An 11,048-nucleotide genomic window follows, 5' to 3' on the forward strand; every position below is an offset into this window, starting at 1 on the left:
ACGCTTTCTTACAATTACATACACTGGCTAGTGTATGAAATTCATCGATCTAACAAAAAGTAAACAAAGAACGTTATGACCTATGACCTCTGACCTGCGGGACCAGTGTTCAGATATAAAGATAATTACATGGTGACCTTTCAACAACAGAAAAGCTAATTTCGCGGCACAAATGATGCCGTTAGACTGGTTTTTGTAGGCGTGGCTTGCTAACAGACACGCGAGTACTGAATTTTGCTCCAGGCGAAAAGGGTTTAGCTCCAGAATAGAATAAACAACCTATCTCACAGGTCAAAGGTCACACAGAAAAAAAGACAAAAAAAATAGAGCTTTGGGGCATCACAAATGGTAACAAAGTCACCTTATGCTTTACATTGTGTTAAAAATACAGTACTACTTTCACATACTTTTCATAGCCTTGCTACAAAAAAAATTGCTCAGTAATCTTGCAAGACTGTACGAATCATCATTTAGGTTCTGAACTTTTAAAAAAAGAATTAGCTTATCTAATAGAAAGTATGGCGTGAAAGTTTTCTTATATGATACAGGTTACATATTTTATAGTATTTGAAATGCAGTATAAAACAATCAGATAGGTGGAGTAACTATAACGATTACGAATACAGTACTAGATTTTCCGCTAGGTGGCATGACTGATAAGTCTCCTAAGTTCTATTGAACGAGTTAATGACAGACTGAAATGTTAATAGTTAGCGCCAATCGAATGGATAAGATGTCCTCAGCCAATGGCGTTGCCCCTCTAGAGCACGTGGCTGTCACATCTAGAATTTCGATGGTACAAGTTAGACCTCAAGGACCAATGGGGTAGCTCAAAAACTTTCCTGAAAACATGAAAAATAACCTGAGTATCCGTCTATGTACAATACCTCAGTCGTTTTAGTCTACAAAAAAGTTAAAAACAAACGTCAAATAATGTAGTGTTAAATGTCACGTCAACAAACAACATGATACTATGTATCAGCTAGACGTAGTGTGTGAGTTGTAATGAATTATGACCGTGAAAGGTGAACACAGCTTAAAGGCATCCTATGCAACTTCAGGGCGGCAAAAATGGATTTTCAAAGTCAACGTTCTGGCCATTCTTTTAATGTAGTAAGATAGATCAAGGATATATACAGAATAAGGTCCTTGGTTGAATCAATTCTATCCCATAGCGTATTGATAACTGTGAGGGAAAAAGTTGATGTCGCTGACAGAAAATGGTTGCTTGTTTTGTATCACAGGCAGGTTCTAGCTATTTATGGCTGGTACCCATAAAATTACGAAGCTTGTTTTAGTTTATTTCAAACAGTTAAGTATGGAATGATGCCGAAAATGTGCTAAGAAAGGGGAGTAAATGTATGAATAGCAGACAGAAATCTTCATCCACGATTTTTTGGGTCCGCCCTGAAATTGCATAGGATGCGCTTAACGCTGTGTATGGTAGTACTAGTACTAGTGGTGAAGATGGTACTCGGTCATGCATTAGGAGACGCTGGTGTCTGTCGCAGGTACATGTAGTTTCGGCCTCTTGGTGGGCTCTGGCTACACTGGAAGGAATTACAGGGAAAACGGCGCGTTATATACAAGCGTGATCAGGGGTGCCAGGGTACCAGAGTATACAGCGCAATTTTCCGGAATGCAGCGAAATTTTACGGAATACAGCGCAATTTTACGGAATACAGTGCAATTTTACTAGTAACTGTATACTAATACGATTGCACTGTATACTAATACGATTGCACTGTATTCCGTAAAATTGCACTGTATACTCTGGCACCCCTGGTGATGTTACACGTGAGCACATGGAGTTATTCTGCTAGCTCATTCCCAAAACCCAAAGCCCAACACCACAAACTCTTGAGCTCGTAGCCTCTACCAGACGTCGGGAGGCAGTTGGAAAGAGTAGAAATCGGCCAAATAGAGAGATAGCATGCCGAGAAGTTTGTCTGCTGGAGAGTACAGTTTGCCGCTTTTATACAGTTTGATCGTAGCGACTCCGCAAAGGCTTCGGGAGCGGCAAACTGTTCTCTCCAGCAGACCAACTTCCTTGGCATGCTATCTCTCTATTTTGGCCGGTGTCTACTCTTTCCAGCCGCCTCCAAAAGCCTGGTAGAGGCTGAAACTCTCGCGTTAGTACCGACACCATGGAGTGTTACCAAGTGCAAGCCATCATCCATTTATATCTAAGCCACCATCACACGACTAAAGACGAACTTCATCAAAAGTTCTCATATGGCTGATTCGAAAATCAGTGACTGACTGCCACTACCATCCTCCCCTGTTGGTGAGAACTGCGAGCTTGGTGAAGCACTGTTGGAAACTTTTTGCGGTGAACCATCTACGAAAGCAGGCAGTGAGGTACAACTAAGGCTATTCTTTCCGGCTACTCGCTGTCTTTTCGATTTCCTTGCGGTCCAGTTCCTTGGTAGACTGCGGCGAAGCCGAGCTTCTATTGCACCCTTGTTGGAAGCGAGCGATACTATTGCTGAGTTTCCCCTGGTAATGTTAGCAAAACGCCCCTGTCCGGCACACCAGCTATTTCTCCGTAATCCTTCTACACCAGGCGATAGTTCTCCACACCCCAGCTTGCCACCTCCTGCGCTAGAAGACCCTTTCTGTTTCTTACATTTCGTCTTCGACGTCCTGTAGAACAGATTCAGTCCTCCTTTTGGCTCGTCTTCTCCGTCGCTTTGTGACGCCCGCTCTACGAGGATGCTTGACGGTAGGGAGTCGAGTTTATCGTCTTCAGAACCAGGTGTGTTTTTCGTCGTCGCTTTGTGAGCGGAAGAGCTCCTCTTCTTCCCACGTCGGAAGAAGTCTTTGATACTTTGTAACTTCGGGCTGGTTGTAGTTTTCTGGGACGGTTTGCTGCTGTCTACTTCAGGCGACCTGATCGGTTCTTGCTTATGTGGCGGACTGTCTTGTCTGAGGAGCGCCGGCTGGTGCGAAGAGGTTAGATCGTGTTAGTTTGTGCTTCCCTTAGAACTTTGGTTAGAAGCTTTTTGTTTCATTTAGTGCTTCTTTTTTTGTCTATCTGTGGAATGTTTTGTTTTGTGCACGAGGTGTTCCAACCCCCTTCTCCAAATCAGATTTGTTAAAACGTTTTTGTGCATCAAGTGCTTTTCGTGTACATAATGTCTTGGTGCATTTGGTGCCAAACAGAACATGTACAACTAAAAGAATCGGTCTTCACTGTACAGTCGAAACAGAGCAACGTCCATGTCAAAAACAATATAAAGAACCTAAGATATACACAAAACTGTTCAGCTGGTGTAATTTTGAATTTGTATATATGTATTGTTATCTGATGTCCCGTATGGTGTAGTTGTGTATACATGTAACGTACTTATCCTTTATGTAGATTTACGTTTATCAGCCCTTGCTGCTTGTAATTCTGTGTTGTTTGCATTTGAAATAAATAAATGAATAAGATACACAATGAGAAGTATGGACCTGCATAGTGAAGTATAAACGTTAGGAGCTCATCAGCCACAAGCAAATCATGCCTGGGTTTGCGGCCATTATATGAAGCCAGGGTAAGATAAGGCTGGGAATAGGCAATGAACCTGCGTTTTTATGTGTTAAAGGCTACAGTGAACTGTCTGTTAGGAGGTTACACTCCCTTTCCACCAGAGCCTGTGGTCCATGAGCGACTAAACATTTGACAGGTCACTCATTTCTTTTAATACAAAGATCAATTTTACATGTCTTTCGGTGTGTTTTGTATTCTTTTTAAATCCTACTTTTGACTAACAGTGTCAGTCCTGTGGAAATGGGGCCTAAAGAGTGTGTGAAACCTTTCCCCAAAGATTTCTCTATCTATAAGGCTTTCCAGTAGTATCCTCCAGACTCCTTTGCAGGATGAATAGATAGTAGAAATTGGCCTAAAAGAAGTGCCTATTGCCTGGCAAGCTGGACCATCTATGGTCGGCCAACTCCCCTGGCCAGCTACATTCTTCTGCTATTTATTTATTCAGCCTGCAAATGAGTCTGGTGGAGACTAGCTTTCTAGGTCTTGGTTCCTGTGAAAATGGGGCCTAGGGCTAAGGAGTGTGAAAACTTGGCCAAGAGATTCTTCCATCTACAAGGCTTTCTAGAGTGTTTGTCAAAGTAGGAGGTACTACTAACCTTGTGTTTAAAGTCCTCGTCGTCCCAGAGACTCCCCTCGAAGCTTTTCCTCTGGCTGCGCCGCCGCATGCTTCTGCCTCTGCGCAGGCTGCTGTCCTCCGGCCCGGGGGAGGTGGAGTCCTCCTGGCCTGTCGGTGTGCTGTGCCTCGGCTTGCCCTTCCATCCCTTCTCGTCTCGAACCAGCTCGTAAGACGGTGAAGAAGACGTGACGCTCGCATTGCTGGAGTCTTCAGAGCCGATGGATTCTTCCGGGTCCTCCTCAAAGCTTAAGCTGTTCACTTGGACCAGCTGGGCTTTAAAGATGCCGTCTCTGGCGGGAGTGCTTTTATCCGTTGGAGAGAACACTGGAATATTGTCGTCTTCAGCAAAGGACTCGCTGGTTTGGAGATTTCTAGGAGAGAGGCCCCCACTCTCTTCAAAGCTGCTGCCGCCAACATACACGAGGCTGGCTGTGTAGATGCCTTCTATGACCTCCCCTTCTTCGTCGACTGGGACTGGAAGTTGGGTATTGGAGATTTCTTGCTTGTCGTCTTTCTGAGACTCAGGTTCGACTGTTGTTTGTTTCTGTTCCGTCTTTGCTTCTAGCTGTACTTCATCTTTAGTAGTGGCGTCTACTTCTTCATCTCTTACTGGTATATTTGAGGGGATGGGAGCCATTGTTACTCTGTCTTTTTTATTGTGGTTGTCTGACTTCAGCAACGATTCGAACAGCTCCACAGAACGTGCTACTTTAGGCATATCGCTGATTATATCAGGCTCTCGCCTCTCTCGCTCGTTTTTGTCGGTGGTGGTTTCCTCGGAGACTGCTTTTGCTTCCTTGTCCTGCACAAGAATGACGTTCATCTCAACGCGGCTTGTGCTCGTGTGCCTTCTCTCTTGTTCTGTACTTTCTGAGGAAACCTTCCCGTTTGGAATGGAGTGATGTTCAACGACGTGCTTTTCTGATGGTTTGGGTGAATCATAGGCTGACTTCTCTGCCTCTTTCGTTATTTCTGGCTTTGTTTTCAACTCTGAAGGTGGCCTGGTTTCATTTCTCATCATTTCAGGCTCTTCTTGAATTCTATCTTGTTCAAGGTTGCTTTCCTCTGATTTCGTGGTTATATCGTCGTCTGTTTCTAGTTTCTGAGTTGGATTTTCCTTTTCTAGAGATGACTTGCTTTCATCGCTCTTCGTTTCCGGTTCGTCCTGTTTCAGGTTGTCTTGAAGATTGACCTGCTTAGACGTTATAGTTATGTCTTTGTCAGTGTCCAATTTCTGACTTGGACTTTCTTCTCTCTCGGAAGGCTTGTTTGACTTTTTCGCTGTGTCAGAATCGTTTTGCTCTGTGTCATTATGGTTGGTGTCTTGGGATTCGATGCTTGTTTCTTTTTCTGTGTCTTTCTTCTGGTGCAAAAATTCCATTGCAGACGATTTACTCACTCTATCTTCACTATTATCCTTCTCGGATACATCAGTCGCTTCTTTTTCTGTTTCCATGGCTTCTTCAATTTGTTCCTTAGCAGGTTCTTGTTTTTTCTGCTCCTCTTCAGCCTCCTGCTTTGTCTTCTTTATATCTTCCTCTAGAGGCTCGACAGGAGACGGAGACTTGTCAAGAGTCTCTGTTCTAACGGAAAACGGACTGTCGTTGAGAGATCCGTTTCCGGAATCACTTTGACGTTCCGGAGTTGTGACGGACGACTGGAGTTCCGGACCTTTGACAGGATGCCGTTCCGGACTCGTCACGGAAGTCTGGCCTTTGTCGTCTTCAGTTGTCGAGTCTAGAGATGATACGCTGCCGCTTAGATCATGCGAGCTGCCAGTTGTGTTCGGGCTTGTAGTAAACACTGTTTCTTCTACTTCCAAGTTAAAGAGTGTCTTGGCAGTATTCTGTAGATCCTCAGAGACACTTGTGATCTCTGTGCTCCTTCTCACCATGGTGGACTCGGTCTGTTCCAGCAAGGCGTTGATCTCTTCCATGAAGTTCTTGTTCTTTTTCGACTTGTCCTTTTCCTTTGAGCTTATTGTCGTCGCCTTGGTCTTGTCTTTGTACGTCTTTTTGCTGACTTTGGGGCTTTTGGACACATTTGGTGGAGGTGGGGCGACACTGGTAGGTGACTTAGCTGCCACCAGCTCATTTAGCAGATCTGGGCCGATCTCGCTGGCTTTTAGGTTCACCGTGATTTCAACAACAGGCATTTTCTTGGGATTTTCCTTCACCACAGCCTCTGACTTATTGGCGATGTCATCATTTTCTTTTTGGATGCTGGAATCTTGGGTCTTCTCAAAGACACTATTGGTCTTTTCTTTTGATATCTCTTCTGTGTGGATGGACGAAGTGTCTTCCTGTACCTTGGGGATTTCTTCTACCTTCTGTTTGTCTTCGTTTTCAGACGTTTCTTTGCTTTGCTGCCCCACATCATCATGGCTCTTAACAGTCGTCTCTGTTGCATCTGTATCCTCCTCTTTTATATCTTCCTTATGCGTATTTGCCACCTCTTTCTTGGCTTCCTCTCCAACGATTTCTTTGTTCTCTTCAGCGTGGGTTTCTTTCTCAATCAGCTGTGGCCTTTTCTCCTCTGCCATATTGTTGGAAGATAATGCTTTCTCTTCTGTGACTTCTGATGTCTTCTGCACATCTAGTCCTCCTACCTTTGTATCCTCTGACTCTTCCTTTGTCTTGTCTTTAACCCCATCTTTCTCTTCAATGGCATTGTTCAACTCTTTGACTTTTTCAGGGATGTCATCCTTCACTGCCAACGGCGTGATTTCGTCGTTTCCTTCGTCTTTCTCTTCAACGTGATTTAGGCTATCGTTCTCGTGATCTGTAATGTTATTGACAGTTTCTTTCATTGCCGAATCCTGTTCCCCATCTGTGACATCAGTTTTAGTTTCCTCCATCTTTTTGTCCTTGTCAGAAACGTCTTCTTGAGCTTTCTGTGTGCTTCCTGTCATGTCTTGTGGCTCGGGCCATACATTTACTTTTTCTACCCCTGTCTCTTCCTCCAATTTCTCTTCTTTTTCTTCAACTATGTCCTCTTCTTTTGGATGAACTTCTTCCACTTTCCCCTCTGTCTCGGTAACTTGTTTCACATCTTCCAAACCGGCATCCTCTTTCCTCATATCATCCTCCAACTTCTCTTTCTCATCACTTTCAAGCCTTTCCTCGATATGACTATCCTCAACCTTTTGCTTTACTTCCGCCTCCTGCGCATTCAGTGCTTTCTTCTCATCTCTATCTTCTTCCTCCACCCCTCTTTCATCCTTTGAATCTTCTCCTACGATTGAGCCCTCCTCCACCGTTAGGTCGATGACGCTGCTGTTAGCAGTCGAGTCACTCAACGGTTCGTCCTCCTCGTAGATGGTGCTGAGAGAAGGACGCCTTTCCTCTATCCACTCCTCCTGCATCACTGGCAGACCGAGGGAGTCCAGGAAGAGATCAAAGGGGTTGCCTGGGTTGAAGTCGTTTGGGGGAGCCAGAAGCTCAGGGAGGGGGTCGTTCCTGGATAAAGGGGGAGGAGTGACGGGGCCATCGACGCCATCGTCTCCTCCTTCGAAAGAGATGAAGCTGGGAGCAATTGGCTGGTCCCGATGGCTTCCTTCCGTCCTCAATAGAAGTTTCTTGGCGTCATTAAACGTTTCCTCTTCTTCGCTACCTACTTTTGTGGACTGATCATCGCTCGCTCCTTTCTTGTTTTCTGTTTCTTCATGATTTGATGTCTTTGAGGCAGAATCACGCCCAAACTCTGCCGTAGACCAGCCGTTTTCTCTTGTGGTTTCCTCCAACGGTTTGCTACTCTTGTCTCCACCTTTAGACTTTGAGAAATCAATCACAACTGATTCATCCTCACGGCTACTCCCATTTGTGACTGTTTGCTCTTGCTTTGTCAGTTCGTCTTCGAGATTTCGATGAATCTTGCGCACCTGTTTCTTTGCTTCTTCCATCTTCTGTCGTTTCGACTTCAGGAGTTCTTCAAGTTGGTTTGCCCTCTGTCGTGCATCGTCCAGTCTGCTCTGTTGTCCGTCCGTTACTGTCATAGCGGGAGTTGGGCTCGGTGGCATCACCTGTTTGCTACGTTCCTGTTCGAGGAACGCAGGTGAGAACTTGATAAATGGCGTCAGGTTTTTCCTAACAGGTGTTTTCTGCGTCGGTTCCGATGTTGTTACCTGCCTTTCTTCATGATGCTCTGCATGCTCCTGTTCTTGTTGCTGATCCTCTTCTCTACCAGTTGGTTTCTTCAAAGTCAGCGACCTCAGACTCTGTCTAAATTCTTCCAGAGACGCTGCCTTGACTCTGTTCGCTCTGTCGTACGCTGACCCCTGCCTGTTTAGTCGATCTAGTGAACCACCAGTTCTCTGTGGAGTTTTATCTGCATTGTTTTCCTCGGGGATTTGTTCGCCGTTTTCATCAAAGCTACCTGGATCGTTATCTGAAGGCTGCTGAAGTGATGTTGACTTGAAACCATACGTTCTTCTAGACTGTGGTGTTCTTTGCCTATCTAGTCTATCAAGTGATGCGGTCCTGAGTGGTGTCTCCTCTTCTTGTGCTGCCTCATCTGTGTCACCTAAATCGTTTCCATCCTCATCTAGCATTCTATCAAGCGAGGACGACCTTATACCGTAGGTTCTCTTAGATGTCGGTTTCTGTCTGTTCAATCGATCTAGGGACATTGTTCTTAGTGACGTGTCTTCTTGTGGGTCGGGTAAGGATTCGGCTGAACCAGCAAACACGCTGCTGGCCGACTGTCTAGGCTGCCTGGCGCGGGAACCCCAAGACCCTGACAAGTTCTTTCTGCGGTTTAGGAACCCTGCTAATGCGGACTTTCTATCCGTAGACCTGGCATTGCGACCGTGTTCTGTAATGTCCATTGCAGAGTTGGATAGCTGAGGGGACATCTCTGACAGAGGGACGGGCGGATCATGCATGTCTAGTATGTTCTCTGCACTACCGTAATGAGGGCTGTCTACTGTGAAAGTTGTCAAAATGTCGGTCTTCGTGTGAGGGGTAACCTACTTCTTCTGAGCCTGGTTCGTGAGAGTAAGGAGGCAAGGAGCTAAACTGTTCAAATCCGGGCTCATGGCGGTATAACTCCTGTTCAAACGGGGCGTCTTGCATTAAGTCATGCCCTGATTCCTGCTGAAAATGCCCGTCGTGTGGCGCGAAGCCGTTACTTGGATGTGGTGGATGGACGCCGCCATGTTGGGAGAAGTCCCCCGGGTACCCCTGCCCTGGCCCCACCGGACTATACCCCACAGGTAACCTCGGCATTAAAACAAACCCTGCGGGGTTGGGATCTAACCTTACGCACCTTGTAATGGCCGTCTCGTAGTCTGGGGGAGGTGGTGGGAACGACGCTCTGCTCCGATCGTACACTTTTCTCTCATACACAGGCTGTGGTCGTTCCTGAACCGGTGGAACGAATGGTGATGGTCCATTTTTTACTCCATCGTGCTCGTCCATTGTCTGTACGGCACCGGTTGCTTCTTTGTCCATTGGCGAATCCTCTTTTTGTTGTTGTTGTTGTTGTTGTTGTTGTTGTGTAGACAATTCGTTCGGTGGTTCCAACTCAGGGGATGGTTCGCTGTCGTCCATTTCTGAATTTACAGGTGGTTCCAGTTCTGCTTTGTCAGAAGAAGCGTTAGTTTTCAACCCCGCATCGCCCACGTACAGTAACGACTCATCTGACCTAGACGAATCAAAATGGCCGCCGTTTTGCTGTGGCTCAGGTATTTCATGGTCTACTACGTTGTAAACATCCGTCTTCACGGCTTGCGACCCCGACACCTCTTCTTGACTTCCAGTCGCCACATCGGCTGAATAAACACTTGTTTCGATCACATTATCGGAAGTAGGGGGCTCGTCTTGTTCTATGGCCATTTCTTTACCTTGAATTATGTTGTTCTCGTTTGAAGACACAGCACGCTGCTTTGGTGTAATAGTCTGTAAGGGAATGTCTACAGTTGTCTCATTATGCTGATCGTTACCCACCTTAACGACAGGTTCTAGCACGTCCGGTAGGTTCGTGGCCGATTCAAAACTGGCGTCGCTACTCTCGGATTCATTCTTCTTGTGTTTCTTTTCCTCTCGGTGTGAGTCGAAGATGACCCAGCTTTCTTCCAGGCCGAGATCGTAAAGTTGCTTGTCTTCCGTGGCCTCGAAAACGTCTGGGTTTTCAGTCGGTGGCTGCTCGCTAGGGCTCCCGGGAGCGTCGGTTGAATCCTCGGTGGACTCCCGAGACACCAGCCTCGCAAAGGAGCGGAACTTTTGCCGTATGGCCTCCAGCTTGGCGATTTATAACGTCCTCCAACCTTGCATTTAAAAAATACCGAACCTGTTGGTCACACCTCGTTCGCACTACCTACTGTTTGTCGTCGACGATTAAATCTCAACGGAAAAGCGCCCGGGGGTGTCTGTCATACCAACGGGAGGACCCGGCCATTGTGGCCCTGCACTGACGCATGCATAACATTATAAACACCCAACAGACAAAAATACCAACTTAAACCGGCAATAATAGCCCTAGCTTCAACGGTTACTGGTACAGACTAATATCTGTAACGCATAGAAAATGCACATAAGCATGGCACATTAGTAATAGGGGTGCAAAATGTGTAAACCTCGATGATATTATGTAGCCCCTAGCCTTGCCCTGAATAAAAAGAAAACGTCATATTTGGCCTTCACATGTCAACTCTTACGTCCTGATTGGGACATTATGACATTAACAGCCTTCAAACACGTGTGTGACGTTAGTTTATTTCTGTAGCCTTTTGTAGCGTTTAGACTTCCGTACGTATTTCAAGTCTTTCTTGTTCCTTTTTACTGTACCAATTGGACCATTTGCCTCGTTTTGTACATGAAAAAGCACCATCCTACATCTGCTTGTAAAAGGGTATGTTACAGAATAGGATTAAACCACATAGTGCCACTGTTTATTTGG

General features: G+C 45.8%; 1 protein-coding gene across 1 annotated transcript; it reads right to left on the reverse strand.

The window, feature by feature from the left end:
• Nucleotides 1-4,011: 4,011 nt before the first annotated feature.
• LOC109485564 (titin homolog) lies at nucleotides 4,012-9,626 on the reverse strand. Its single transcript, XM_019789253.1, has one exon. The coding sequence runs from the start codon at nucleotides 9,031-9,033 to the stop codon at nucleotides 4,012-4,014; it is 5,022 nt and encodes a 1,673-aa protein (XP_019644812.1). The 5' UTR covers nucleotides 9,034-9,626.
• Between the last annotated feature and the right edge of the window lie 1,422 nt (nucleotides 9,627-11,048).

Source organism: Branchiostoma belcheri, unplaced genomic scaffold (assembly GCF_001625305.1).
Source record: "Branchiostoma belcheri isolate BF01 breed outbred unplaced genomic scaffold, Haploidv18h27 scaffold77, whole genome shotgun sequence".
In the NCBI taxonomy this organism is placed as follows: domain Eukaryota; kingdom Metazoa; phylum Chordata; class Leptocardii; order Amphioxiformes; family Branchiostomatidae; genus Branchiostoma; species Branchiostoma belcheri.

Bases quoted from the DNA above. Each gene is read 5' to 3' on its own strand.
- LOC109485564 (XM_019789253.1), bottom strand. From the start codon at position 9,033: ATGCATGATCCGCCCGTCCCTCTGTCAGAGATGTCCCCTCAGCTATCC.